Source organism: Hylobates moloch, unplaced genomic scaffold, assembly GCF_009828535.3.
Source record: "Hylobates moloch isolate HMO894 unplaced genomic scaffold, HMol_V3 SCAFFOLD_10, whole genome shotgun sequence".
Lineage (NCBI taxonomy): Eukaryota > Metazoa > Chordata > Mammalia > Primates > Hylobatidae > Hylobates > Hylobates moloch.
In genome coordinates, this window is record NW_026652285.1 from 18889462 (window position 1) to 18916810 (window position 27349).

The following is a 27349-nucleotide window of genomic DNA, read 5'->3' on the forward strand; positions in this document are numbered from 1 at the left end:
CGGAAGTAGAAACTTTTCGAGACCGGAAGTGAGTGAACGCAAGCATGGCGTTGATGGTGCTGGCGCTGAGGACCCGGACAGCCGGTAATGGGACGCAGTAGTCAGAGCGGGGCGAGGCGAGGAGGCAGAGTGGAGCTCCAGCAGGGAGGGAAGGAAGTGACACTGATCCCCGCGGAGGACCTTGGATGGAGGGGAAGTGTGTGGGGTACTCCAGGTTTGAGGGGCGCTGTCGCTGGTCACGTGACACATCCTGGGTGGGGGCGTTTGAAGAGCACTTGTCTTTCTCCTGCCTCAGCAGCACAGACGGGTTCCTTGGCGGTTGGGGGTTTGGGTGGATCCTTTCTCTGTAGAAGTATTAGTAACACTGGCACGTTGGGGCTAAAAAAATTAATCTATTCATTCAGCAGATTGAGGTCTTACTTTGTGCTAGACACTGCGGTAGGCGTTCGGAAAATCAGCAGACAACGTGAAGACGTGGCTTCTAGCCCCCGAACGGTTCTCTCTGGTGCATAAGCCAATAAATGAACACATAAGATAGTTGTAGACTGGCAAGTGCTGTGAAGAAAGAAAATGTGTGTCTGTGTGTGTGTCTTTTTTTAGATTGGACGGTGAAGGAAGGCTTCTGAGGAGATAACATTTAAGACCTAAAGAATGACAGGAGGCGGGACGTGATGGCTCACGCCTGTAGTCCCAACACTTTGGGAGGCCGAGGCGGGCTGATCGCTTGAGCCCAGGAGTTCAAGACCAACTGCGCAACATGGCAAAACCCCATCTCTACAAAAAATACAAAAATTAGCTGGGTGTGGTGGCGCTTGCTTGTGGTCTCAGATACTCAGAAGGCTGAGGTGGGAGGATCACCTGAGCTCGGGAGGTCGTGGCTGCAGTGAGCTATGTTCGTACCACTGCACTCCAGCCTGGGTGACAGAATGGGGCCCTATCCCCTCCCCCCCCAAAAAAAAAGAATGACAGGAGACCTAGCCCTGTGTAGAGTGAGGGACAGGAGAGTGACTTGAGCCAGTTTTACATTTTGAGAAGCAAACTATTGCTCTTACGTAAATTTAAAGGGGATAGGAGTGGAAATGAGGAAATCAAATGGAAAGCCGTAATAGCCCTGAGGAGAGATGATTTAGCCAATATGTTTGTGGTGGCAGTGAACTTGGAGGAAAACGGATGAATTTGAGATCTGTTTTGGAGTTAGCATCCACAGAGCTTGCTGGTGAACTGAATATGTGAGGTCAGTAAAGAGAAGGAATCCGCAATAACTCTGGTTTCTGCCTAAGCAACTGGATGAATGGTGGCACCATTTACTTTGAGGAGGAGGATGGGGAGTAGGGTGAAGAGCAAAGATTTGTGAGTGAGATAATGTAAGTAAAGTGAAAGCCCAGCTCCTGAGCTTAGTAAGTATGTAAATGAATGAATAGATGTTTAAAGGTAGGTAGATCCTGGCACTGGGCATGTTTTAACATGTTGTCTTTCTGAGTCCTTATCTCTGGTCCTTTGCCCCAGCTAGTCTCTGGTGTCATGGAAATGGCAGAAACCCAGGCTTCAGGAACTCTGAATTTATAGGCTCCAGAGACCCACAAGGCTTCTCTAAGGACACTGGCATGGATCTTAAATCATGGCTGTGTCTGGAGACCTGCAGGCAAGGAATTGCACCCCTAGCCTTGTCATACAGCAAGGGACTACCATCTTAGTATGAATTTTAGTTCATTTTACTTCTTCAAATGAATGCTATTGAGCACTTTGGAATGAGTATGGAGAGAGGTCAGATTAACAAGGGCAGTGTGTGGGTCATGGTTGGACCTCTGCTTGATGTGCTTTGAGAAGAAAGGGCCCAGCCTTCTAAAATGGCCAGGACCCTGTGGGACCACCTTTAGGCCAGCCATCCTTTTGGTTGACTAGTATTTGGTAAGCAGTGGATGAGTGGATAGCTGAGAAAGTCATGGGTGAGGCCTGTAATCCCAACACTTTGGGATCACCTGAGGTCAGGAGTTTGAGACCAGCCTGGCTAACATGGTGAAACCCCGTTTCTACTAAAAATACAAAAAATTAGCTGGGTGTGGTGGTGCACACCTGTAATCCCAGCTACTTGGGAGGGTGAGGCAGGAGAATCGCTTGAACCTGGGAGGTGGAGGTTGCAGGGAGCCAGGACTATGCCATTGCACTCCAGCTTGGGCAACAAGAGCGAAACTCCATCTTAAAAAAAAAAAAAAGAAAGTCGTGGGTGAGCCTGAAACACAAGCCTTTCTGGATGTGCTGGGCTCCCCAAGTCTGTTCTGGCCCCTCTGTGGTGCATGAGGGTGAGTGAGCCTCTGAAGCAGGCAGCTCTGTGGTGTCCATTTCTCCTCAGCACATTTAGACTGAATGTGTCAGGACCCAGAACACATGATGTTTATTTTTTTCCATTTGTGTTTCACTGCTCCCCTGCCCCCTCCCCCAAAAAGGAGAAAGCCAAGGACTTATAGGTGTTCCCTGAGAACTAATACACTCAGTGGCACTTCTGCTCCCCTGACACATCTTTCTCATCTCCCCACTGCCTCTCACCTTTCAGCATGTGGCCCATTGAGGCAGAAATAGTTTGAGCCTGTCTGTCTGAACAATGTTTCTGTTTTCTCTGCAGTTACATCCTTGCTAAGCCCCACTCCGGCTACAGCTCTTGCTGTCAGATATGCATCCAAGAAGTCGGGTGGTAGCTCCAAAAACCTCGGTGGAAAGTCATCAGGCAGGCGCCAAGGCATTAAGAAAATGGAAGGTGAGGATGTCCCTTGGCTTCCCCTTCCTAGCTGCACCCTGTCCTCGTGTTCCTTAGGAGAGCAGAAGAACCCTGCGTGTGCCTGGCCCTGTTCTTCCTCACCATCATAATTGGCCCCAGTTTAAAGGAACAGATAAGACCTGAGGAAGGGTCATCGAATGGGTGGGTGTGAGCCATAACCATGCAATTAGAGACAAGAGCTGCTGGGTGGCAGATCCTGCGCTGCTTGTGTTGGACTGTGTGGGAGTTGTTTTTGGCCAGGGGCAGGCTTGGAGGTTGGTGTGCAGCATTTGGGCCATCATGTTTTCTTGGTAGTTTGCTATGCTGCCGCAGTCACTGTGGACTTCTCTTCTAGGTCACTATGTTCATGCTGGGAACATCATTGCAACACAGCGCCATTTCCGCTGGCACCCAGGTGCCCATGTGAGTTGTTCCGTTGCTGTCCCCTTTTTTCCTTTTCTAGGATGACCTCTTCTTGCCCCTAAGCATGGTAATAACAGTTGCATGTATTGAGTGCTTACCAAATGGCAAGCATTGTGCTGATTCCCATGCTTACACGATCTCATTTCTTCCTTACCACATCCCTGTGAGTAAGGTGAAATGCCATTTTACAGGTGAAATGCCAGAGACCTAGAGGGGGTGGAAGGAGCAAGTGACTGCTGGGATTTGCACCAGGTCTGCCTAACTCCCAGATCACTATGATTTGCCTTGGTGTTGCATTGGCCTGGTATTCTTGGTTCTCCTTTCTAACCCTCAGTTCTTGGAGGATAAGATACCTGGTGATTGAAAATATTATTTTAGTCTTGGGAAACTAATTTCAATTTATTAGTTTTTCATTATGTCTAAGATTTCTTCCTTTGCATAAACTTACTTGCAAATGGTTGAAAGATAGCTTGAATTTAATGAAATAGAATTCAGTGTGCCAGAAATTAGGTTCATATCAGGTGGGGATTTCAGTTTCAGCAAGTTGGCATCATTTTTATAGGGTAGGACAGTTCTTTGTTACAGAGACAGACCGATACTGTACTCTTCACATTATTTTAAATATTAGTTCCCTTTGTAAACAGTTTCCCCTCCCCCACCCCTTTTTTGATAATTTTAGTAGGTACAAAAAGGTTGATAGTAACCTGTATTTATTTCAAAGATGCTAATTTGTATGTGAATTGTTTATATATGTAGTAGCTTTTAGAACTTAAGACATTAGATGTGTAGCTATATCGACAACAACAATCAAAGCTAACACATTTTGAGCTAGGCAGTATTCTAAGCCCTTTATGATTGTTGACCATTAATCCTCAAAATGACCCTGTAAAGTAGTTAATATTATCCCCATTTGACAGATGAAAAAATAGAGGCACAGTGAAGTAACTTGCCTAAGACCACACAGGAGTAAGTAGCAGTTCTGGTATTTGAACCAGGCATCCTGGCTCCAGAGCCCATTCTTTTAATCAGAGAGACAGAGAATAATGCTGGACTACCTGGGTAAAATTTGCCACACACCCAGCCTGAAGTTCTAAAAGAAAAAGCTAAAAAATATGGTTAAAAACTGTATATACAACACGGTTTAACCTCTCTGCTTCATATTTCACATCTGAAAAATGGCGTTGGAAATAATACCTCTTTCACTAGGTGAGGATTAAATGACTTAATGTGTATTAAAGGGCTTACATGGGTATTAGCTAATGCAGTACTATGATTGTTTTATTAGCATATGCATTATCCATATAGCTTTGGTCTATATTTTCCATAGAGCCTAAACTTTATAGATCACTATCTAAATGAAAATTTGCATCAAACTAGTGTTTTAATATGACAGTTCTAGTGTTGTTTAAGTCTAAGTGAAGATTTAGGGCATCTTCTTGGGTTTTGGGATTTGTCCAGTGTGGCTTCTGACCAGCTGCATAGACATGGCTCCAGGTAACAGCCCCTGGGACTGAGCAGTGGCCCATGTTGGCTGTTGGAGCTTTCTTTTCCCTAATTTGTTATGAGTCAATAAAGAAGCAGAAGGTTTGGATGTGCCAGCCAGTGGGAAAGGGAACCTGAGATGGAGCTCTCTGATCCCCCCTTCGGCCCCAGGGCCTGGCTCTGTGTGAGAAGTCTGTCCCAAAATTCTGGGATGGACCACCTCGCTGACCAGCTGACCAGGTCTGTGTGTTGCAGGTGGGTCTTGGGAAGAATAAATGTCTGTATGCCCTGGAAGAGGGGATAGTCCGCTACACTAAGGAGGTCTACGTGCCTCATCCCAGAAACACGGAGGCTGTGGATCTGATCACCAGGCTGCCCAAGGGTGCTGTGCTCTACAAGACTTTTGTCCACGTGGTTCCTGCCAAGCCTGAGGGCACCTTCAAACTGGTAGCTATGCTTTGATGTCCTGTTGAGGCCATCGGACGGAGACTGGAGTCCAGGTGACAGGAGATGGTGATACCAGAAGTCAAGGGTTGGGGTGGCGACATGGCCTCCCGAGGAAGAGGTCTGCTTGATGGTGACTCTGCAGGAGACTCTGAAGTGACTGCTGGGAAACCCTTTGAGAGACCTGACCTGGGGCCAAAAATAAAGTGAGCCAGCATCATGAACGCATGCTATTTAGGGACACACCTGGATGGAACTGCCTAGTGATCTGTTGGTCCTTACCCAGGTTCTCTAGCGCACACCAAGGGGGAGCCTCAAAGCAGGAAAGAACATATCTGAGTGAGGAAATGAGAAGGTGGGACTTTGTAGGAGGGACTTGCTTTGGCACTGTCCTCCAGAGCGGGAGGAGGGGAGCTTGTGCTTGAGGGTGTCATTGCTGCTTCCCCTCTTAGATCCCAGAAAAGGCCAGGGGCTGGGCCCTGGGAGGAGGGGTGGGGGCAACCAGTAAAGGAAGCAACACAGTCATGTTCTTCTCCTGTAGCCACATGCAAAGGGAGCTAGGGCTGCAGCCCCAGAGATGGCCACAGGAAAGCCTCTTCCCTGCCTCTCCAGGTCTAGGGCAGAGAGAGAGCTTGTGGGATGACAGGAGATGCTTCTGAGAGGCTCAGTCAGGCCCCATCTGCCCTGGACTACCGAGGTCTTTCCAGTGGTAGGGCAGAGTAGGTAACAAATGGCTTCTTCCTGCTCACCTGAAGAGCTAGGCACACCGATCCCACATTCTCTTCTCGTTCTTGATTTATCTCAAACGATAAACAGTAGCAAAGAATCTGGCTTCAGGAATACTCGGTGAGGGCTTAGAGTGGGCTGGGGTCAGGCCACTCTATTGTCATCCCAGCCAGGACCTTTAGAGGCTTGGCTTTGAGTGGAGGGGCCGGGAAGAAAATCTCATTTTGGATGGTCATTCCTGGCTGTTGGAGGTAGGTGGTGTTGGCTACAGCCCCAGAGAGGGGCCTGTTGGGTCCAGTGGCTTCCTTTCAGGGACTCTACTCTGCCCTGAAGGCAGGCACTCCAGGGATTGAGGTCAGAGAAGCCTCCCAGTTCTGGAGTTCTGCCTTGAACATGTCATCTTGTTTTCCCAGGACATGACCCTAGATTCCTCACCTCCTGCAGGTCCTTGGCAGAGGTGACCTGGGGTTTGTGGGGTTTACTTTGGCACCCTGTGTGGGGCATCAGGTACCAAGGCCCAGCTGGGGTAGTCTTTAGGCAGGGGAGATTGATGGGGGCTGTCTCCACAGGCTCAGTGCTCTCCTTTCCAATCGCCTGGAGAAAGGGGAGGGGCAGGACAGAGGTGGTTGCTCCCTCCTACACTGTGGTGTTCCCCTGAGCAGGGCAGGTGGCTGCTTCCTGGGATGACTGAGTAGAGCCACAGCTGGCCGGTGGTGGAGGCAGTGACCTTATGGCTTCCTCATAGCTTGGTGGCAGCTGGAGAGATGGGAGAGCAAAGGCATTAGCCACTTTCTTGCCCTCCTCCCATATATGCAACACCCTTTTTTGGACTGTTGCTTTCTGCATCTCCCCTGGAGATATTGGCTCCATGGAAACCCCTCTGGTTAGGCCTCCTTGGACTGGGGTCTGCACCATCTACACAAAGAGGTGAACTGGGGCCTCCAGTCATATCCTTGAGTTCTCCACTAGTGGTCCTTTTCCTGACTCCAGGGCCTCTAATTGGGTGTTGTGTGTTAAAATGCAATATGTGAAAAGCTCGGTTACCCAGGGCACCCAGGGCTGAGAAGGCTGGACATTCACCTCTCTGCAGGCCCGGATCCCGAAGCGCTGTGCAATCAGCTGGTGAATCTGCTGCTGCCGGTCCTTCTTTCGAACACTCCCATAGCTGGGTAGGCGAGCTGGCTGCCACAGGGGCAGCTGGTGGCTCCTGGGCAGCCCCACACAGAATACCTCACCCCCCTGGGAGTGGCCCTGTGACCAAGAAAAGCCAAGGGAGCCAGGGAGGCATGCACCAGTGTTATCCAGCTTCCGTCTGGGTCCTCTTCCCCAGAGCAAGCCTAAGTTCAGGGGTATTGCACTCCTCTCTGTCCTCCAAGAAGCCTCTCCAGTCTTCATCCCATCCTTCCCCTCCCCTGCATTCTTTTTAGTCCCCTTAACCACGCTAGGTCCCTTGCCTGGCTTCAGAACCCCAGCACACACTTCTTCCCCCATCCCAGGTGGCAGGCCCAGGGAGCCTCACTTGTATCCCCTGGGACTCTCGGCTCCTTTCCACTGGCTGGACCTCGGTGTGGCATCCCATGGTGCTGAAGTAGGGAGGCGGGCAGCCCTGGGATCATGAAGCACAACTCAAGGTGAAGCTCAGGGTCAGTGTGCAAGACAGCAGATTCCAAACCCTTTATTTCCCTCCATGCCCCTTTCTCCATCCCTTTAATCCTCTCCACCTGGGCCAAGGCACAAAGCTCAGACCCTCAGCATTTCTGAAATGCACTAGGGTGTAAAGAGAACCCACCCCTTTCTGGCCAGTAGCTCATTCTGTCACCGTCTGGTAGCCAGGTCTGATGACCTTTGGTGGGAGAGTCAGAGAAAACCACCTCCTGTCCCTACCCCTCCATCCTGTCTGGTGCCCAGTGTTGGGGGATGGTGTCAGAGACTGGGGGGCTGCAGCTCAGATTTTGTTTCCTTTCTATACAGGATGCCATATGGCACACTGTCCCTGGGGAGAGGACTGACAGTGCTGTAGTTGCCACTTACCCCCTTCCCCAGAAGTCGGGGCTCTGCACTTTCCCTTGGGAGCTGGAAAAAGACCTTGTCTTCACTGAGCAGCTCCTTGCACTGAGTTATGTTTAACAATGGTCAGGGAGGGGGCTAGTGTTATTAACCCTTTCCACACTGCTCCCCTGACTCAGAGGGAACCCAGGCTGGATGCTGCAGAGAAAGATTCCAAAGGCCCTTTCCTTTCCACACTGAACAATTGTTTCTCCTTGGCCAGAGCACAGGTGCCCTTTTGTCAGGATTTGGGTCGAGGGTTGGGGGCATGAAGGCAAGGGGTTGGTGGGTCGGGGTGCTTACATATTGGCTGGGACTCCGGAAGAAGTGGCAGGCACAGAGGACCTGGCAGCACTGGGGGTCGCGCTGGTGCAGCAGCAGCAGCAGCAGCAGGATGGCCATGATGAACACCGTGGATGAGGCTGCCCTCCCCCCAGAGGCACTATCAGGGGGCAGCCTGGACCCAGCACGCGTGCAGGCCCATCTCCTCACCAGATTGGAATTCACTCCAGAAGCTGGTGTAGGAATGACCTGCCTGGGACTGATACCAGCTTGACAAGCAAGGCAAACTGAGGTGCAGGCAGCTCCCTTTTTGCTACAGCATCAAGTCCCTGGGGCAGAGATTTGTGAGGGGGAGTAGAGTAGTCCTGTCTTTTCCCTGCCTGCAGCCCAGGGGGTGATGTATGTAAGGGAGATTTTACAGAGACACAAAAGGAGGGGATGGAGCAGATACCCTGAGAAACTGGATATGAGGGGGCAGGAAAGGACCCAAGAGCCCAGCTCAACAGCCCCTAGTGCCCAGCCCCTCTTGTTACCAAAGATTGTGGCATCATAGGACCTGGCACAGGGAAGGGACGAGAGGGATCAAAGACCAGCCGTGTGCAGCATACTTCTCAAGTCTTGGTTGGGGAGGGCTGTTGCTTGAGGTGACCCTATAGATGAAGAATCTGGGCTTTGCCTACGGTGAGGGGCCAAGGGTGCCTCTGCCCCACCCCTGGGACACAGAATGGCGGTAGGTACTCACCGGTGGCCACAACTATGGCCAGGAGGCTGTTGTCCATGGTGATGTCTGCACACGGAGAAGCAGTGGCAGGGGATGCCAAGAAAGGGCATCAGCCTTGAGTGCAGCCAGCAGGGCCGCAGGGCTGACACTCCCCGAGGTGCCACACCCCTCCCTGGGAACCCTGGCCCAGAGGAACAGCTTCATTCAGAGCAGGGGCATCTGTAAGCAGCTTTCCAGGCTCTCAGCCTCTCCTGCCTCTGCAGGCCTGGCAGCTATGAGGGTCCCGCTACAACCTTCAGAGCAGGGCTTGCGGGGAACAGGCCCTGCTTCTGCGGAACCTGACAGCCAGTGGGACCCAACTCGCCCAGATCTCTGCACTTCTCAGTCCCAGATCCCTCCCAGCCCCACTGCCCACCTCCACTTCCCATTGGCTCAGATAACTGGGCTCTGGATGTTAATTGGCTGTCTTCTGGTCTTGGCTTCCACCTCTGACAGAACCATGGTGTCCATGGTTGCCCTGGGAACTGGGTACGCCAGGCCATGAAATACAAAAGCCTCTCTGCCCAGGCTCTCCTCCTCCCTCCAAAGCAGTTATTGTGCAGCTCTGGGGACCCAGCCTGCCTTCGCCCGCTCCCTACCCCCACTCTGTGTCCTGCTTGGCCCAAATCCTGATTTTGACCCCAGTGGCCTAGCCAGGAGTGGATTTCAAAGAAACCTCAAAAAACCCAAGACTCCAGGCTGAGCTAAACCTACAGAAAGGTGGGGGGTAGAGAACACTGTCTGCCAGAAACTCAGGCAGCAAAGCTGGGCTCTCACTCACCTCAGTGACCTGAACAGGGGAGAGAATGGGAGAGGAGCGCCTCCACCCCCAAACCTGTCCTCTGAACCTGTCAGGAGGAGTCCTGGAGCCAGGTCCTGGGTCCTGCAGTGCTTCCAATTCAGTGGGGCCAAGACAGGCCTGCCACAGTAGCAGGGGTGGGGTTATGCTTCCCTAGTTCTGCCTGCCTGCTTGTTAGAAAGGCCTGAGGAGCTTTAAAAGCATACCATTGTGGGTTGCCACCTCAGACCGTTAAATCAGAATCCTCTGTCAAGATCACGACTCACTTGAGTTGAAGAATGTAAACTCAAAATGTTTACAGCAGGTGACAATAATGGGGAACTACGACCTGACCTAATATGGTGGTGGAGAAGGACAGGGATGCAGCGAGTCCATGTCCTACCTAAGTTTTTTTTTTTTTTTTTTTTAATAGTACTTTGAGGCCAGGAGTAGTGGCTGATGCCTGTCATCCCAACACTTTGGGAGGTTGGAGCGGGAGGACTGCTTGAGGCCAGGAGTTTGAGGCCAGCCTGGGCAACATGGAGAGACCCGTTCTACCAATCAATCAATCAATCAATCAATAAATGAATGAATGAATGAATGCCAGGCATGATGGTGCACGTCTGTGACCCTAGCTACTCAGGAGGATCACTTGAGCTCAGGAGGTCAAGGCTGCAGTGAGCTATGATCGTGATCGTGCCTGAACAACAGAGCCAGACCCTGTCTCTAAAAATACTACTACTACTACTTTGAAAACCGTTGTGCTAGCCTAACACAGCACAGCCATAGCCCAGGTTAAATCCACAGGCTAGTTTGTGAGCTCTTGGGCAGCAGAGTCTAAGTGTTCTAATATTTACTGCCTGTGCCTAATATGCTGAACCTAGTTGTTAATTTTTCCTCTTTATTGAACTGAGAGTTGACATTGGGAAACAAAACCCACAACATTCTGGAGAACCAGGGTACAGCTTCAGATGTTCACTAAAACAGGAGCCAGAAAAAACGAATTATCTTAGCCTCTGAACCTAAGCACCCTTTCCTTCGAATTCTTGCCATTAGCTCCTTCCTACTTACCTGCCCAGCCAGGCTCTTAAGCGAGCACGAGAGTGTAGTTGACTGAGTGGCTCTGGAGGCTTCCTGCCTCTTTCTGAAGGCTGTTGCCACCATCTAATAGTTAGCTGTGACTTTGGGCTCATCATTTCACAGCTCTAAGCCTCAGTTTCCTGATCTGCTAAATGACGATAATAAAAATGCCTCCCTCCAAGAGTTGTAAGGATTGAGGTACTGCAGGCATGGTCAGCACCATGGCAGCTGACAAAAACCCCAGTGCTGTTATCGATTGGTTGTCAGGAGTGCCCCCTCCTGGCAACTAGGAGAACTTGACATGTGGCAGCCTGGGCAGGAATTTGTTCCCCAAGCTGAGCTCAGTGTGGCTGGCTGATGGGGTGACTTTAGAGGTCTAGAAACCTTCACCCTTGCTCCCACATTAAGCAAGCTGTGAAGGACTGATACCGAGCTCTGGCTGACAATGGTAGGAGAGTGGGAGGGGGAGAATAGGCTTGGGAAAGGGAGGGAGGATGGACAACCCTTTTCAACATGAGTCCTAGGACTGTGACCAGGTACCTAGGCTGCTGCTGCTCCTGCCCCTAAAAGAAAAAGCTCCAATCATAACGACCAGGCCATGGCTGGGATTGCCTCTGTTGAAGGTGCCCCATGTGGCAGGGCCAGGCTTCTAAGATGGGCCCTGCTAAGGCCAAGGATAGAGAAGCCAGCATCTGCTGCAGCCTGGCCTGGTGGTGGGGGTGGGAGTGCTGGGTCAAGGCTCTCAAACTAAGCTCAGGTCCTGCTGGTCCCCTGGCCTGCTGGGTGGCAAAGAAGAAGTCTTCGAGCCTCTCTGGGCCTGTTTACCCCTCAGAAAAAGGAGCTGGATTAGATGTTTGTTTTTTGAGACAGAGTCTCACTCTGTCACCCAGGCTGGAGTGCAGTGGTGCAATTTTGGCTCACTGCAGCTTCAGCCTCCTGCTTCAGCCTCCTGGGTAGCTGGGACTACAGATGCGTGCCACCACGCCTGGCTAATTAGAAAAATTTTTTTTGTAGAGATGAGGTCTCACTATGTTTCCCAGGCAGGTCCCAAACTCCTGGGCTGAGGCAATCTTCCTGCCTCAGTCTCCCAGTGTTGGGATTACAGGCGTGAACCCCTGCACCCAGGCTAGATGGGTTCTTGAGTCCCTTTTGGGTGGATTCTAAACTGTTCTTAATCTGGAGGAATGAGATCTTTACCTTCTCAAGGCTACCAAAGTACCAGCTGAGACTTCTGGAGAAGGCCCAATGACTGGTGATGGCTTCCTGACACCCAGGAGGAAAAACACAGAGCCCAGAGTAGACAGATAGAGATATATTTCTTCTGTTGCATATTTCAGACTTCACGCTGAGCTTCAGGCACAATTACTCCAGGTTCTTCTGAGTCTTGACAGAGTCTTCTTCCCATGCTGTTCGTGTGACCTCACTTCCAGTGCACACCTGGAAACTCTGCATGGATCTCAGTGGGCCCTGACCCTGCCTTTCCCATCCAGGGGCAGGGTATGCTGGAAAGCCCTGGAGCCAGTCCCACCCCACTTCTAGGGTCCCCTGGCTACAAAAGAACTGTCCTGCTAGAGCCCAGCTCTGCAGTGCCCCCAATATCACCTGTTCTTCGGGCCTTAGAGCCTGGCAGGGCACTTGCAGCCCTGTGGAGCCTCAGCCACGAGCACCACAGGCCCAGGATGGGGGATGAGGCCCTGGAGAGCCAGGCAGGCCCAGCCTCATCCAGAACAATAGCAGGTGGGCTCAGCAAGCCCCTGCTCCCCACAGACACGGCCCACTTCCTGGGGCTGCTCTGAGCCCTATTGCACATCTTCTGTTATAGTTTCTCTCCCAACCACCCATTTTCCTTTTTAAATTAAAAACAAAAATTCAAACTAGAGAGGAAGGCGAGGAAGAGCTGGGTGTGGAATGCTGCTGGCGCCCTTCTCACGTTCCTGCCAGCGCTCTGATCCCCAACAGAGACATCAGCAGTAGTTCATACTGTGTCCACCTTCCCTGCCATCTGTGTGGGTTCTTGATGGCTGAAATGGGTGTGCAGCCTGGGCCTCTGGTTCTTGCCTGTGGGAGGGGACACCCCTCCATTGTCTGTAAGGTGCAATTCCCTGGGTCCTCCACGGGTACTGGCTGGGGCCCTGCTACCTGAGTCGCCCGTCTGCTTTGACAGGCCCCAGCTCTGATTTAGGGTCGGGAGACAGAGAGCTCCAGCTGGTCAGTCTGCAGGGCTCCAGGGAGGGGCAGGGAGAGGGGCCTATGGCACACAGTCCGGCCACGGACCAGAAGCTGCTCAGTTCCCTGTCTGTCCAGGCCTCGAGCGCAGGGCCTGTGAGCTGTGTGTGCCGCTGGGCAGCCTCCTCCGCGAGCTCTGGCTGAGGCAGGTTCAGGATGCTACTCAGGCCCCGGAAACTCTGCTCCATGTACTCATTGTGGGGTGGCCCTGCATGCAGCCAGCTGGCATCATCTGTGGGTGCAGAGCAGGCAGTAAGCACACCCCCCGCAACAGACTCTGTGGAGGCCAGACCCAGGAGTTGGGTCTGGGTACCCCAGTTCCTGTCACAGCCCTACTTCTGAGTCACAGCTTGCTGAGTGGGCTAATCCAAGGGACTTCTGTGCCTATAAAACGGAGTTTTATAAAATCAAGGCAGTAAGCCCTAGATTCCCAACTTTAGGATGCAGTAAAGCAGTGGGTTCAAGGCACTTTAGAAAAGAAGGGAACAGTCTGGTTTGTGTCCCACACCCTTTCTTGACCATCATCGGTGGCTCCTGGAGCCCTCAGAAGCCTGTACTCGGGCACTTCAGCCCTTCATGCACAGACAATGGCCAGCTTTGTCTCCTTGGCTTAGAGCACCTCCTCTTTGTCCTTGAGGCGCAGCCCCTGTCCCTACCTGCTGTGCATTGTTGCCATTCTTCCCTTGACTGGGAGGTCTAGGTGTGCGGGGGACACAGCTTGCCTGCCCTGGATCTGCTGCAGCCCCACCAGCACCCCCTCCTCCTCTAGGGTACCCCACCTCTTAACCACCTTCTTGTGATAGGATGTGGTGGGGGAAGGAAACACCTACCAGTTGATCACCTCCTGCATACCGGCCACTTTCCCTCCAGAGGCTCATCCCTCAGAGCTCCCGGGGGGAGTTACTTATACTAGGCCCTCCCTTGCAGGAAATTTGCCCAGCCTGTGTTTCTGTTCAGAGCCTGCTCCCTTAGCCTCAGCCAAGTGGGCAGAGAGCCACATGACCCTGCCTACCTGGCCAGACAGTGGACTGGGATAGCCAATCAGATTTGCTGTCCCAAGAACGTGGAACCTGGGGACTAAAAGTCCCTGGTCAGTGTCTGTTGCACTGAGAGGCCACGGATGGGGAGCCAGAGCCTGAGGCCAATGCATAGAGACAGGACAGGATGAGGAACAAGGTGGCCCCAGAGAGATGGAGAAAGCACCTCTGGTTCACAGTGAGGCCTGAGACATTTCCTAGCTTTGTGAAGGAGACCTCTGCATTCTTCCAGTCTTCTCCCCTTTTTAACTCAAGCTAGGTTGAGTGGATTTGTGTTGCATGTACCAGGAGGTCCCTGATAGGTGTAGTATTCCAGCTTCACGTGCTAAGACTGAGGCCCAGGAAGGCCCAGTAACTTCCAAGGACAAAAGGCCAATGAACTCGTCAGTTATGTTCCCAACCAAGTGTGCATGACTGTAAAGCTCCCCTTTCCACCACACTGCAGTGCAGGACCCTGCATGCTACAGGAAAGAAGATGAAGGCCCCAGCCCTTCCATGCTTCCCTGACTCTAGGGATGGGAGTCAGCTCTGATGGTTGGCTTCTTGGGGTCACCTCTCTGGCGAGTCCTATTCTGCCTAGCTTCTGGGCCTCATTTGAGAACTGCATGCTTACCTTTCCTGAGAGGTAGTTTGCGGTTGAAGGTCAAGGGCAGCACAAGGAAGCGGGTCTCACCCAGCGGTTCCCAGAACTGAAGGAGTCGAACAGTCCAGGGCCCTGGCCGCAGGGGCCGGCTCAGCGGGGGCTTGTATTGCGTAACCTCAGTCTCCGTATCTACTGTGATGTCATAAGATGTGGCCACCACATAGGTTGGGTCGATCCAGACCACTGTGGCTGTGAGGTTGGGGCCCCGGGCCCAGCGCTGCACGGCCACAGGCTCGTCCAGCGGCCCCAATAACCCCCCAAAGTTCCGGAAAAGACGCTCTTTGGGGTCCCAATCAGTGCCAACCTGTAGAGAGAGAGGCAGCTGGGCAGGAGTGTGGGGGAAAGGTCCTTCTCCCTCCTCTGAAGCTGCCTCTCACTGTGTAATCTCAGGCCAGTCACTGTCTCTTTCTGGGTCTCAGTTTCCCCATCTACAAAATGAAGGGGTCAGACTAGGAGATCTTTAATATCTCTCCCAGCTCTGAGGTTCATTCTAGGCTTCCATTCTGACTGCTAGGCAGTGGAGGTCAGTCCCCCTTATTGGGGACAATACGGCAGGGATGAGGTTCAAAGTCCTGTCCAGAGACCATTCCCACATGAAGCCAAAGCCTCTAAGAAAGAGACTATGAGGAGGGGCCAGGCGCGGTGGCTCGCACCTGTATTCCCAGCACTCTGGGAGGCCAAGGCGGGTGGATCACGAGGTCAGGAGATCGAGACCATCCTGGTCAACATGGTGAAACCCCGTCTCTACTAAAAATACAAAATAAAATTAGCTGGGCGTGGTGGCACGCACCTGTAGTCCCAGCTACGTGGGAGGCTGAGGTAGGAGAATCGCTTGAACCTGGGAGGCAGAGGTTACAGTGAGCCGAGATTGCACCACTGTTAGAGTGAGACTGTCTCAAAAAGGAAAAAAAAAAAAAAAAAAAAAAGAGAGACTATGAGGAGCCACTCAGAAGCATAGTTTCATGGCCCAACTCGAATGTCCCTGCCCCTCTAGGCGAAATCTCTGTAGTCTGGAAGATTGGGCTTGTGTTGTAGTGGAACTGATAATTCCCTCCCTGCTCCCTGCATGTCCTCTGCATACCCCAACCAGGAGGTGCTCCTCAGTGTGCACAGGCTTGGGGGTGACACAGGATGTCTGCATGGGGGCATCACCATGGGTGCCATGACTGTGAAAAAGAACCTTACCCCTCCCTTGGTGTCTGTCCCTCTCGTCCCATTACCCCAAGTCTGGGTGGGGATTGGGAGAAAGCAAGTGGGGAACCTGTCCCACCTCCAGACTCTGGAGCCGGCTGGCCTGGTCACTGCGCCCCAACAGCTTCAGCGACCCTTGGGGCATCAGCCACATCTCAAGCGTCTCTGCCGGCCCCTGGGCTGAGGGCTGCACCACCTGCGTCACCAGGTAGCCCTGGAAATGGTCGTCATAGAAATACAGGTGCACGCTGGACGGCAAGCCCCTGGGCTCAAACCTAAGGTGCCAGCAGGGAGAAAGGGAGATGCCATCAGCACACCTGACTTGGCCTGGAGTCCCAGGGAGGGGGCTCTGGGGAGTCCCACCCCAGGCACTTCCTTTCCCCAGATCTCACCCCCACAGCACCTGCATGCCTGGCTCTAGCCGTCTTTTCAGTATTTGCATTTTTCCCTGCTTCAGACTGGGGCCTTGTTGTGGGCAGGGGACGTCATTCTCTGGTTGGCCTCCCCCTAGGGCACCACACCCCGAGGGCCTGCTGTATGTCAGAAGGGGGTCTCACCTGCAGAGTGGGGTGCCCATTGGGGGTGCAGCAGTGGCGGCATGGTGCAGGCTGAGGCGGGCGAAGGCCGTGTAAGCAGTGAGCATGACATCACTGAGCCCACTGGGGCCATCAGCCGCGTCGTAGGTGTTCTCCCAGTAGGCCTTGAGGGCTGGCGTGCTGGGGGGGTAGCTGCCGTACAGGTGGAAGTCCAAGATTTCCAGCACCTCCTGGTTCACAGTCGACTCAAACTTCCGGGCGAAGAAGGTGGGTCTGGAGACTTGCTGGAGTGGGAGAGGCAAGGAGGGTGAAGGGCTCTGGAAGCCCCAGAGGGCATGGTGGGGCTGGCCCCTCGGCACTGCCTAGAGCTCAGCCTCCTGCGGCTTTTCCTGCTGCTGTTGTAGCCCCAGACCCCTGAGGGCTGCTGCAGGCCGCGGCCCCCCAGATTCTCTGACTGGCCCACCCTGCCATTCTCCTGGTGAAAAGCCGGGGGAGAAGACCTAGTCAGGGGCCTTGGGGCCTTGGGCAAGCACCTGCAGCCGGAGGAAGTCCTGTGGCTTGAAGTCGTTGGGGGAGCAGCCGCACCAGTCCACGATGTGCTTGTACTGGCACTTGCAACCCAGCTTGCGGTTCCAGTTGGTGACCCGCAGGTTGTTGTCCACGAGGGTCTCACAGGCCAGGCTGTTCTCCAGCACCGTGTGGAAGAAGGACTGCAAGCAGCAAGGGAGGGTGGAAGGTGAGCTGCAGGCAGCCCAACCCACGCCCTCCCCGGCCTTCATGCCTGCTGGGCCACCCACCTCGGCTGGGAGCAGTGTGTATGTGTAGAACTGGCGTAGCTGGGCCACAAGTGGGTCATCTGTGTACACCACATACTCCACAAAGCTGCGTGTCAGCACGAACCAGTCAGAACCGCCATCCACCACAATGCCTGCTGGGATCTGCCGCTCGCCCAGGCGCCACATATGTGAGTCGCACTCATGGAAGAGCCTGTCCAGGCCCTGTTTCTTGATGAACCTGCAGGCAGCAGAGAGGCCTTGGCTGGGGATCCTGCAGGGTGGGGTCTAAGCTCTTTCATCTGCCTGGCAACCAACACTCCTCAACCTGTGACTGGTGTGGAGGCTTTGAAACCCAGGGCTGAAGCCACAGAGCCCAACTGTGTGGGAGGGGTTGGGACAAGACTCTGGGGCCAGGGCCTCCTTCCCCACCCCCTCACCTGGAGTTGTCCCGGCCATGTGACTTGAGGAAATTCTTGTCCCGGTTCTTGGATAGGAATGCCACCAGCTCCTCATTGGTCCTGGTGAAGGAATGGGGTGACAGGCAGCCACATGAGATAGTTGCTCAGTCACTGGCCCAGAGCAGACCGTCTGGCTTTTCTTCTCTCCCTGATTGCTGTCTGGCCATGTGCCCTACCCCTGGCTGATGTCTGGGGTGGTGAGCACCAGAGGCCCCTGAGGAAGACCACCCCATCCTTCCTCTGCCCTTTGCTGTCTGACCCAGCACACCAGGTACAGACCTCTGGCTCCTCCTCCCCCTCCTCACCTCCTATCATGCTCAATTCTCAGATCATCTTACACCAACGCCTCCCCTAAAACATGGCTGGGGCCCAGGGGCCCATGTCTGAGCAGGGCGGATCCCAGAGTTACACTATGGGGCAGAGAAGGTCCACCAAAGCCCTCCAACCCCAGGTGCCTAGACAGGGGTCCCCTCCCATCCAGAGGACTCAGAGCCCCATCCCCACACCTGGTTGGGTAGTCAGTGGCACTGAGGTTGATGAAGAAGTCCCAGGCCCAGCCAGGCACCTCTAGCAGGTCCCGCATGCTCCGCAGGTACATCCTCAGGAGGCTGGCTCCGCCCCAGATGGTAACCATGCGCCAGGGTGTCACCCGCACATTATCATAGCGCTGGGCCAGCTCCACCACCTCCCGGTGCAGGTAGTTGGAACGCTGGTGGGGAGGAGACACTCAGCTAGCCCCCAGTGTTATTGCCGTCCCCACTCCCACTCCAGGACAGAGTGAAGGGACACAAGACAAGGAAAGCACAGGGCAGGGCTCCAGCCCCTAACCGGCTGAGCTGGCTCGTGCTGCCACCCCCCATTCAGGGCCTCAGTTTCCCTCTCTAGGCTACCTGGGCCAGGTCAGAGACCCTGTCTGTCTGCAACCTTCTGTTTCTTCTCTGCTCATCCCAGACCCCTTGGCCTCTCCCCACCACAGTACCTTGTCCACATGGATGTAAAAGAAGTGCTGCTCGTGATAGACGGCCTTGAGGAGACGCTTCAGCTGGCGGATGGCACGGCCGTGAACCACCAGCATGTAGGCGATTCGCACCGGGGGGCCATCCATGGGCTGCTGGGCTCGGCTCTCATCCCACTGGATGCCAGGGCTCATCTTCCCTGAGAGCAGAGGACAGGCGTTGGCGAGGCCCACCCTAGGTCACAGGGTGGGGGTAAGATGGGAAGAGGGAGCTGCCTGCCTTCCAAAGAAGCCTAGACTTGGAGCCCCATGCTCCTGGGTCCCCACTCTGCCTCTGCCACTTAGTAAGTACACTGGATGAAGACTTAGGCAGGGAGGTAGGATCCCCTTGGCTCTTTCTTCTCAGAGAGATAGGGGTGAGGATCCGGGCCATGCCACTCCCTGCCCCGGCCTGCGAAGGGCTGGAGCACCCCTGTCCCTCACCAGTCAGCTGACAGTGCCGGGGCACAGCCTTGGGCATGAGGCTCCCAGCCTGGTGCAGGCACACCACATTGGCAATCTCCTGCTGGCACTGCTTGGTGCTGGCTCGGGCCAGTGCAGACAGCGCGTCCTTGCCCACGATCTCGCACTTCGGGGTGAAGCCGTTGTCCGTGGGCTGGGGGGCACCCTCCACGCTCCCTGTATCTCCGTGTGGTGGGAAGCCGGCTGCCCCTACCAGCGCCTCCCCAGCTGCTGCCCCACTCAGGTTCTGGCGGCCTGGGGCTTCTGGGGGTGGGGCAGGTGGGACCCGCCGGCTGGCTCTCTGCCGGCTGGTTACTGCCCGTACCACCTTGGCCACGGGCACTCCTGGGCTCTCAGCACGGCCCCGCCAGCGCCCATGCCTTCTGCCTGCGCTGCCCCGTCGCCCTGCTGAACTGTCTGTGTCCTTGGAACCCTCGCCAGGTTCCAGTGGCCGTGGCTTCCTCTGCCTTCCTTTCTGTAAGAGAGATGCAGACATATCACTGGGGCAGCCCCTCACCTCCTCCTGCTCCTTGAGTTCCATCTTGGTTGGGGGCACCCTCAGACCTAGATGTTCCTGCCCACCTTTTACCCAAAGAAGTGCTTTTCACCTAAAGGTGTAAAGGACTCCGCACAATCAGCACCACCATGGGAGCGCCTCCCGGGCCAGCCACTGAGGGAGCACTGGTCCTCCCTCCATCATACCAACACCCGCGTCCCCCACTGGCTCTCAGATTACATGGCACTGTGCTTGGTTTTCTGTTCTGGACTCAGATACCACTTTCTTTTTCAGCAGATGTTAAAATAAATATCCATGTGTGTCCCAAAGGAAGGGTGCAAAGACCCCACCAAGGGTACAAATGTCCACCTAAAACCCAGCACTCCCACCGAGGGCTGGAAGGAGACAGTGGTCTTCAGAAGACTCTGACTTCCAGATGAATCCAAAGCATTTCCATGTGGGAAGACTGAGGCCACCTCACAGTGAAGGAGGAGTACCCATGGGGGATGATGGAGCTGAAGCCTGAGACCCCAATCCTGCTTAGGTCCTCTAGGAAGCAGATCAAGACAGAGTCAGAGTGCATGAGATTCACTGCAGGTACCCCTGTGAATGATGGGGCAGGAGCCGGCAGGGAAAGGCTTTGGACGGCAAAGGAGACAGCCATGCAAGGAGAGGGGCAAGAAGAGTGTCCGCCTCCAGCACAGCCTCAAGGAAGTCCTGGCCAGCTCCTGGGAAAACTCCAGCACGTGTACTGCCTGGAGCTGGTGAGCCCTGAGCCACTCCACACTCAGTCCCTGGCTTGAAAGCTGAGGCAGGGCCTGAAGGTGCTCGCAGCTGGAGGCTGTCACCTCGCTGCGTGTGCAGCAGGTTCTCCCTTGAAGGGATCCCTGCAGCAGGGCGCCTCCACCATTGCTGCGCCCCTGCTTCCTGGCTCTAAGTGCTCTGGTACCTGCTGCCTCTCCTCAAATCCAGGCACTTCCCTAGATGGCCTGGTGGTGACTGAACAGCATGTCTAGCCACCTCCTCCTCCGTTCCCCCATCTTACCTGCCCTGCCTGACCAAATCCCATCCATCCTTTCAGATCCAGCTCCAAGGCCCCTGGCATGCAGCCATTCCATTTGCCCTGCAGTGGAATGGGCTGGGCTCCAAGGCCCTGGATGTTCCTCTAGTAGTGAACTCCTTGATGAGAGACATGTCAGCTCCATCTCTCCAGGGCCCAGCAGAGCAGCTGGCACACACGGACACCTAGCTGGTGTCTGGTGGATGAGATGTAGAACGGACGGAGGAACAGGGGCCACCATGTGAACACTCTAGGGTCTCCAGGGCTCTGGGCCTAGCTCTGCCAACTCACCAGCAGTTCCCTAACTTCTCTGAGCATGCTCCCTCAGCTGTAAGGAGGAGTAACAACAACATGAGACACTGCAGCTAGGGAGAGCCGTCCCCAGCCTTGTAAACCCTCTCCCACGGGCCTTCCCCTCCATGCTCACAAGTTCTCCAGGACTAAGTCCTCTTCTTTCCTGGCCTTTCAGCAGCGTGACTTAATGGACCACTCTGTCTTGCTTGAAGTGCCCTCCGCATTTGCTTTCCAGGATACCCACCTGGCTTTTCTCCTCTCTTCACTGCCACTCCTTATGGTCTTCTTGGTGCTTCCTTGTCTCCCAGGGCACATCTGGGGGCCCTTCCTGTCCTAGCACCTTCACTTCCTAAGTGATCTTCAGTCGCTGGGTTTCTAAACTCCATCCCCACCCCCAGATTGATCTCTCTGGCCTGGATAGCTCGCTTGAACCTTCAGGCATTTAACTACCAGCCCCCTTGACATCTCACGTGGGAGCTCGATAGACCTCTCAAGGCCACAAGCCCAAAAGTACCTCCTGCTCTTCGTCCCCAACCTGCTCCTACTTCATCTTCCCCATCTCAGTTAATGACATCTCCATCCTTCAGGATGCTCAGGCCAAAAACTTTTGGGAATCATTTTTTTTTTTCTTTTAGATAGTCTTGCTCTGTTGCCCAGGCTGGAGTGCAGTGGTGCAATCTTGGTTCACTGCAACCTCTGCCTCCTGGGTTCAAGTGATTCTCCTGCCTCAGCCTCCCGAGTAGCTGGGACTACAGGCACATGCCACCCCGCCTGGCTAATTTTTGTATTTTTAATAGAGATGGGGTTTCACCAAGTTGGCCAGGCTGGTCTTGAACTCCTGACCTTCTGATCCACCTGCCTTGGCCTCCCAAAGTGCTGGGATTACAGATGTGAGCCACCGTGCCCAGCCAGGAGTCATCTTTGACTCTCTTTCCCTCATACCCCACATCCACTCCATCAGTAAATCCCATCGGGGCCACCTTCAGAATACATCTGGAATCAAATCCCTTCTCAATACCTCCCTCACTATCCCTGCCTGGATTCCCTGGTCTTCCAGCTCCTACTCTTGTTCGCCTAAATTCTGTTCTCATCACAGCAGCTGGTGTTTCTGTTACAACTCTTAAAATCCCATTTCACCACTCCCCTGCTCCAAACCTCCAGTGGCTTCCCCTCTTAGGATAAAAACCAAGGCCCTTACAGGAGCCTACAGAGGCTCCATGAGCTGTCTGGATGCCCCCTTCTCCACCCAGGCCTCTGACCTCATCTGGGAATTTGTCATGCTCATTCTCCTGCAGCCACAGTGGCTTTCTCTGCATCCCCTCATCCCCCCCCCCGGCACTCCTGGCTCCAACCCTTGCACCCACTATCCCCTGTGCCTGGCACACCCTCCCCCAGATAGCCCCACTGGGGGCTCACACTCCTTGCCTCCTTCAATTCTTTGTTCAGATGGCATCTTCTCAGTAGGGCCACCCTGACCACTGGATTTACAGTGCCAGCCCTCCCTCCTCCTCTGCTTTTTCCCATAGCACAATATTTCCTCTCATCCTACTATTTATTTATACTGTTTTTTTAAATTTGTCTTTCTCCTCAGAAGATTGTAAGTTCCCCAAGGGCAGGGCTTTTTTGCTGTTTTGTTCACTGACATAGTCCTAGCGCCTAGGAGAGTGTCTGGCTGTAGTACACACTCAGTAAGTGTTTGTTTTTCTGAGACAGTCTCACTCTATTGCTCAGGCTGGAGTGCAGTGGTGCAATCTCGGCTCACTCCAACCTCTGCCTCCTGGGTTCAAGCGATTCTTGTGCCTCAGCCTCCCACGTAGCTGGGATTACAGGTGCGCACCACCATGCCTGGCTAATTTTTTGTATTTTTAGTAGAGACAGGGTTTCACCATGTTGGCCAGGCTGGTCTCAAAATCCTGACCTCAAGTGATCCACAATCCTCGGCCTCCCAAAGTGCTGGGATTATAGGCCTGAGCCACTGTGCCTGGACTTAGTATTTGTTGAACGAATGAATGAATGCAAAGCTTTTGGCATAGGCACAGCATTCAATAAGTACTGCTACTTTTTTTTTTTTTTTTTTTTTTAATAGACAGAGTCTCACTCTGTTGCCCAGGCTGAAGTGCAGTAGCATGATCTCAGCTCACTGCAACCTTTGCCTCCCAGGTTCAAGTGATTCTCGTGCCTCAGCCTCCCAAGTAGCTGGGATTACAGGTATGTGCCACCATGCCCGACAACTTCTTGTATTTTTAGTAAAGACCGGGCTGCCGGGCGCGGTGGCTCACGCTTGTAATCCCAGCACTTTGGGAGGCCGAGGCGGGCGGATCACGAGGTCAGGAGATCGAGACCACGGTGAAACCCCATCTCTACTAAAAAAATACAAAAAATTAGCCGGGCGTGGTGGCGGGCGCCTGTAGTCCCAGCTACTCGGAGAGGCTGAGGCAGGTGAATGGCGTGAACCCGGGAGGCGGAGCGTGCAGTGAGCCGAGATTGCGCCACTGCACTCCAGCCTGGGTGACAGAGCAAGACTCCGTCTCAAAAAAAAAAAAAAAAAAAAAAAAAAAAGACCGGGCTTCACCATATTGGCCAGGCTGGTTGGTCTCAAATTCCTGACCTCAAGTGATCTGCCCGCCTCAGCCTCCCAAAGTGCTGGGATTACAGGCGTGAGCCACCATACCTGGCCCAATGCTGCCATCTTTATCATTATGATTACCCAGATGGGAGGAGGAAATAGTCAAACGTGAAGTCAAGAGAGGCCCAAGATCCTGGACGTCTTGGACTCGGCTGGGTTGGGTTCTCTGTGCTCCTCACCTCCCCAGGACTTCCCCCAACCCCTGCACACCCTACCCACTACTACTTTGGGCACATCAGGAACCTCATGCTGTCAGGCTGACAGCCACCTTCAGGCCAGAGCCCTATCCCTACATCCATGCCCTCTGTGCCTAGCACCCAGCCAGCCTTCCAATCTTTTTATTTTATTCATTTTAATAGAGATACAGTCTCGCTATGTTATCTAAGCTGGTCTCGAACTCCTGGGCTCAAGTGCTTCTCCCACCTTGGCCTCCCAAAGTGCTGAGATTATAGGCATGAGCCACAGTGCCCGGTTGCCCTCTGATCTCTTAAAGGTGGCCAGTGGGAGCTGGGGGCGCCCATTCCCATCCGAGAAGAGATACCTGCAAGAGGAGGCAGCAGACCCTATTCTCTACCCACACTGGGGAGGGCACCACAGGCTGGGGAATCCCTAGGAAAGGTAAATGCAGCCCCACTGAGCTGAGTGTGCATCAGCCTGGTGACATGTGACCTGGCCACAGAGCAAGCAGAGAAAGATATTCCCAAGCTTAGGTGGGTAGAGATGGCAGAGAGCTGTAGGCTCTCCAAGTGGAAGCCAGTATCAGTGAGTTAGGTAGCTGTTCAGGAGGGTAGGGCATGAGGCACGGGGCCAGGTTGGCTGTGGTGGGGGCCAGGATGTGGGAGGAGATGGGCATGTTGGTCCCAGCAAGCAGTGGGAGCTGGCTGACCCTGAGAATGACAATCCCAGACGAGGCTGGGGGATGAGGAGGCAGCAGTGAGGGATCAGAGAGGCCCTGGTGGGCAGTCAGCACCCACCTACATCCCTTCCAGGCATGTCCAAGGAGCATCATCATCACAGCCCCAGCCTTGTGCCCCTCACAGGCTGCCCCCAGCAGCCCCTGAGGTTGGGAGCCCTTCTGATGGCTGAGGGTGGGGAATGGTCCTCTGACTTCTAGCTGGGATACATTCCGGCCTCAGAGGCTCCTTCCTCGCCAAGGAGGCAATTAAAATCCTCTGCCACTTCCTGGCTCTGTAGCTCCACCTTAGAATCCTCCTCTGAGTCACAGAAAGGGTGAACACAGAAATGCTCTCCCCATACCCCACCTCCTTTGACTTCTCGGGCTGCATTTAAAACAAGTGGTGAGATGTTGTTTGTGGAAGCTTTGGAAACTATCAAGTGGCTCTCTGGAGGTTAGTGACCATCCCTGGGATCCACTCTCAGCCTCTCCATAGATGGGCAGAGCGCACGTCTTAAATGCACACTGAATCCTGTGCTGCTTAAACCCCTTCAGTGCTCTCCCACTGCACTTAGAATAAAACCCTTGCCCCTTGCTGTGGTCCTTTCAGCCGCACAGGATGGAACCATCTTCCAGGGAAAGCACCACACTCTCCTGTCCATTCCTCAAGGGTGCCCAGCTAAGGCCATTCTCCTCAGGCCTTCTGCCTGAATTCTCCTGCCCACCTCTTCCTGTGAGAAGCCTTTCTTGACCCCCTGATCTAACCCAACCCCTTTGTAATTCTATTAAATTCCTTTTCACTGTCTGTTTCTCTCTGTAGATTACCTGTCCATGAGGGCAGAGACCTCATCTATTTTATTTTTGTATCCCCAGTATTAGCACAGTATCTAGTACAAAGTAGGACTTCATACCTATTTGTGGAATGAATGAATGAATGAATGAATGAATCGTATTCCCAATGCACAGTGCTGGGATAATAAGAGTTATTTATTTACTGACAGCTGAGCATGTGCCAGGAACTCCTGCAAGTGCTTCACAGGCATCATTTTCACTTAATCTTTATAATCACCCAACACAGGAGGTGCCATTATTATCCCCATCTTGAGGAGGGATACTGGTAAAGATAAGGGAGGAGGCAAAGTGATTTGCTGGTGGTCTTCTCAGGGTCAGAGCTGGAAGAGAGTGGTGAAGTGGGCGGTCCAGCTTCAGCACTCACCTTCCCATGCACCCCGTTATGCTGCCTGGCAACCCAGAGTCAGGTGAGGGAGCAGCTGAGGGGGTCCAAGCAGCAATGGGTGCCTGGACCGCACAAGCTTTTTCAAACATTCCAGTCCAGGATTCCCCTATTCATTCATCCAGGAAGCTGGAGGAGGAGGTGGTGGGGGATGGGGGCAGTAGCCCAGAGTGGTCACATATTCCAGGGTCAGAGGGCTCCCTAACTGCCTTGGCAGCCCATTCCATCTTGGAATGTCCCATCTGCCCAAAGAGTCTTCTTACGCTGGGCCTGAAACACTCTCCTACTTGCTCATCCTACTTATAGGTCCACATCCCCGAGGATGTCACGGAGCCAGCCCTGCCCCCGCCCTTACCTCCTTTTGGAGTTATGGTCTCATGTGACTCTGTTCCAGCCCCCGTCACCATCCCACCCTCTGGGTTCTCCCAAAAAAAGGCAAGGGCAGCTCTTCTGTCTCCACACCAGGCCTTCCAGACTGGCGAGATGCGGTAAGGGGTCGCAGGTATCGGGGCTTGCCCGAGGACACAGCAGACAGAGTCTCTGACCCGGAGCGCTGGAGGCAGCAGAACAGGGGCGCTGGGGGCAGGGAGGCCCTGACCTCCGGGCCACAGCTTAGGGCTGTGGTGTGGCCTGTCCTCTCCATCTCCGCAGCACGAACCCAGACCCAATGGACCCTTCCTCACCACACCGCTGAAGTGTCTGAGCATCCAGCTGAAACCACATCAGGGAAGAGGAAGAAAGACCCTCGAGGCAGGGACCTGGGGGCTGAGACGGCTGTTGGTTGCCCCTGCTCTACGGCTGGGGCTCTGTTACAGTCCCCATTCCCTTAGAGCCAGAGGGCCCCCTCCCTAATTCCCTAAGGTCCTAAGGCCAACTCACCAGCTCAGTTCCTCCTGCCCCTGCCCTCCGGAGACCCATCCAGTTCTTCAAACCCACAGCTGAGAAAGCCACACCTCGGGAAGACTCCAGTTCTCTCCCTCGGGGTCACTCCCTGTTCCTTCAGTTCCCGGGTACACACTTTGTCCCAGGCCTGAATTCCACCCCCGAGCTCCCCTTCCTCACCGGCCGCTGCCCCTCGGGCTCAGCTGGGGAAGGACGCCCCGAGTCCCTTGGCCCCACTCCTCCGCCCATGGCGCGCATATCCCCGCCCCCTCCCAACTTCAGAAAGTTTGGCCTGGGGCTCCCCACCTCCGAGCAGGTTCGGGCCCAGCCCCGCCTCCCAACCCCGCTCGCCGCGCCTGACCTTCATCGCTCCCTTGGCCGGAGATCACCCCAGCATGACCTGCTCCTCCCGCCCGACTCCCAATCCACCAGGGCCCGGGTCTCCAGGTCACGCACTGCCCCCGCAGTTCCCTAGGCCTGCAGGAGAAGGGAGTGCCGGGGGCCGGATGCTCCGCTCTGGGCGACCGCCGGCGCCCCGCACGCACGCACGCGGCCCTTGCCCCACTTCCCCGGCTGGGGCCGCCCGCAGCCCCGCCAGGACCCCGCGCGCCCCCGCGCCCGGCCTGCCCACCCGCCCGGCCGTCGGAGCACCTCGCCCGCCTCGTCCTCCTCCAGGCCGCTGAAGCTCCACACCACCAGGCCCTGTAGCAGCAGGATGGCCAGCGCCGTGGCAATCGCCAGCTTGTAGCGCCGCACCAGCTTCTGC

General features: G+C 54.4%; 2 protein-coding genes across 3 annotated transcripts; one reads left to right on the forward strand and one right to left on the reverse strand.

Annotated features, from left to right (window-relative positions):
• The first annotated feature begins 3 nt into the window (after nt 1-3).
• Nucleotides 4-5321, forward strand: MRPL27 (mitochondrial ribosomal protein L27). Of its 2 annotated transcripts, none has more exons than XM_032163270.2 (4): nt 4-84; nt 2621-2752; nt 3108-3175; nt 4913-5321. In XM_032163270.2, exons 1-4 carry the CDS (start codon nt 45-47, stop codon nt 5117-5119), a joined length of 447 nt encoding a protein of 148 aa, XP_032019161.1. In that variant the 5' UTR covers nt 4-44; the 3' UTR covers nt 5120-5321. The 2 variants fall into 2 exon arrangements, with proteins under 2 accessions (XP_032019161.1, XP_058301351.1); XM_058445368.1 differs by lacking the exon at nt 4-84 and adding an exon at nt 276-791.
• Nucleotides 5322-12035: 6714 nt separating this feature from the next.
• On the reverse strand, nt 12036-27349 carry XYLT2 (xylosyltransferase 2). The gene is made up of 11 exons (XM_032162740.2): nt 27235-27349; nt 19079-19571; nt 18620-18795; nt 18147-18349; nt 17620-17700; nt 17204-17420; nt 16940-17116; nt 16428-16690; nt 15950-16145; nt 14650-14983; nt 12036-13231 (listed from the first exon to the last, which is right to left on the reverse strand). Exons 2-11 carry the CDS (start codon nt 19113-19115, stop codon nt 12909-12911), a joined length of 2007 nt encoding a protein of 668 aa, XP_032018631.2. The 5' UTR covers nt 19116-19571; nt 27235-27349; the 3' UTR covers nt 12036-12908.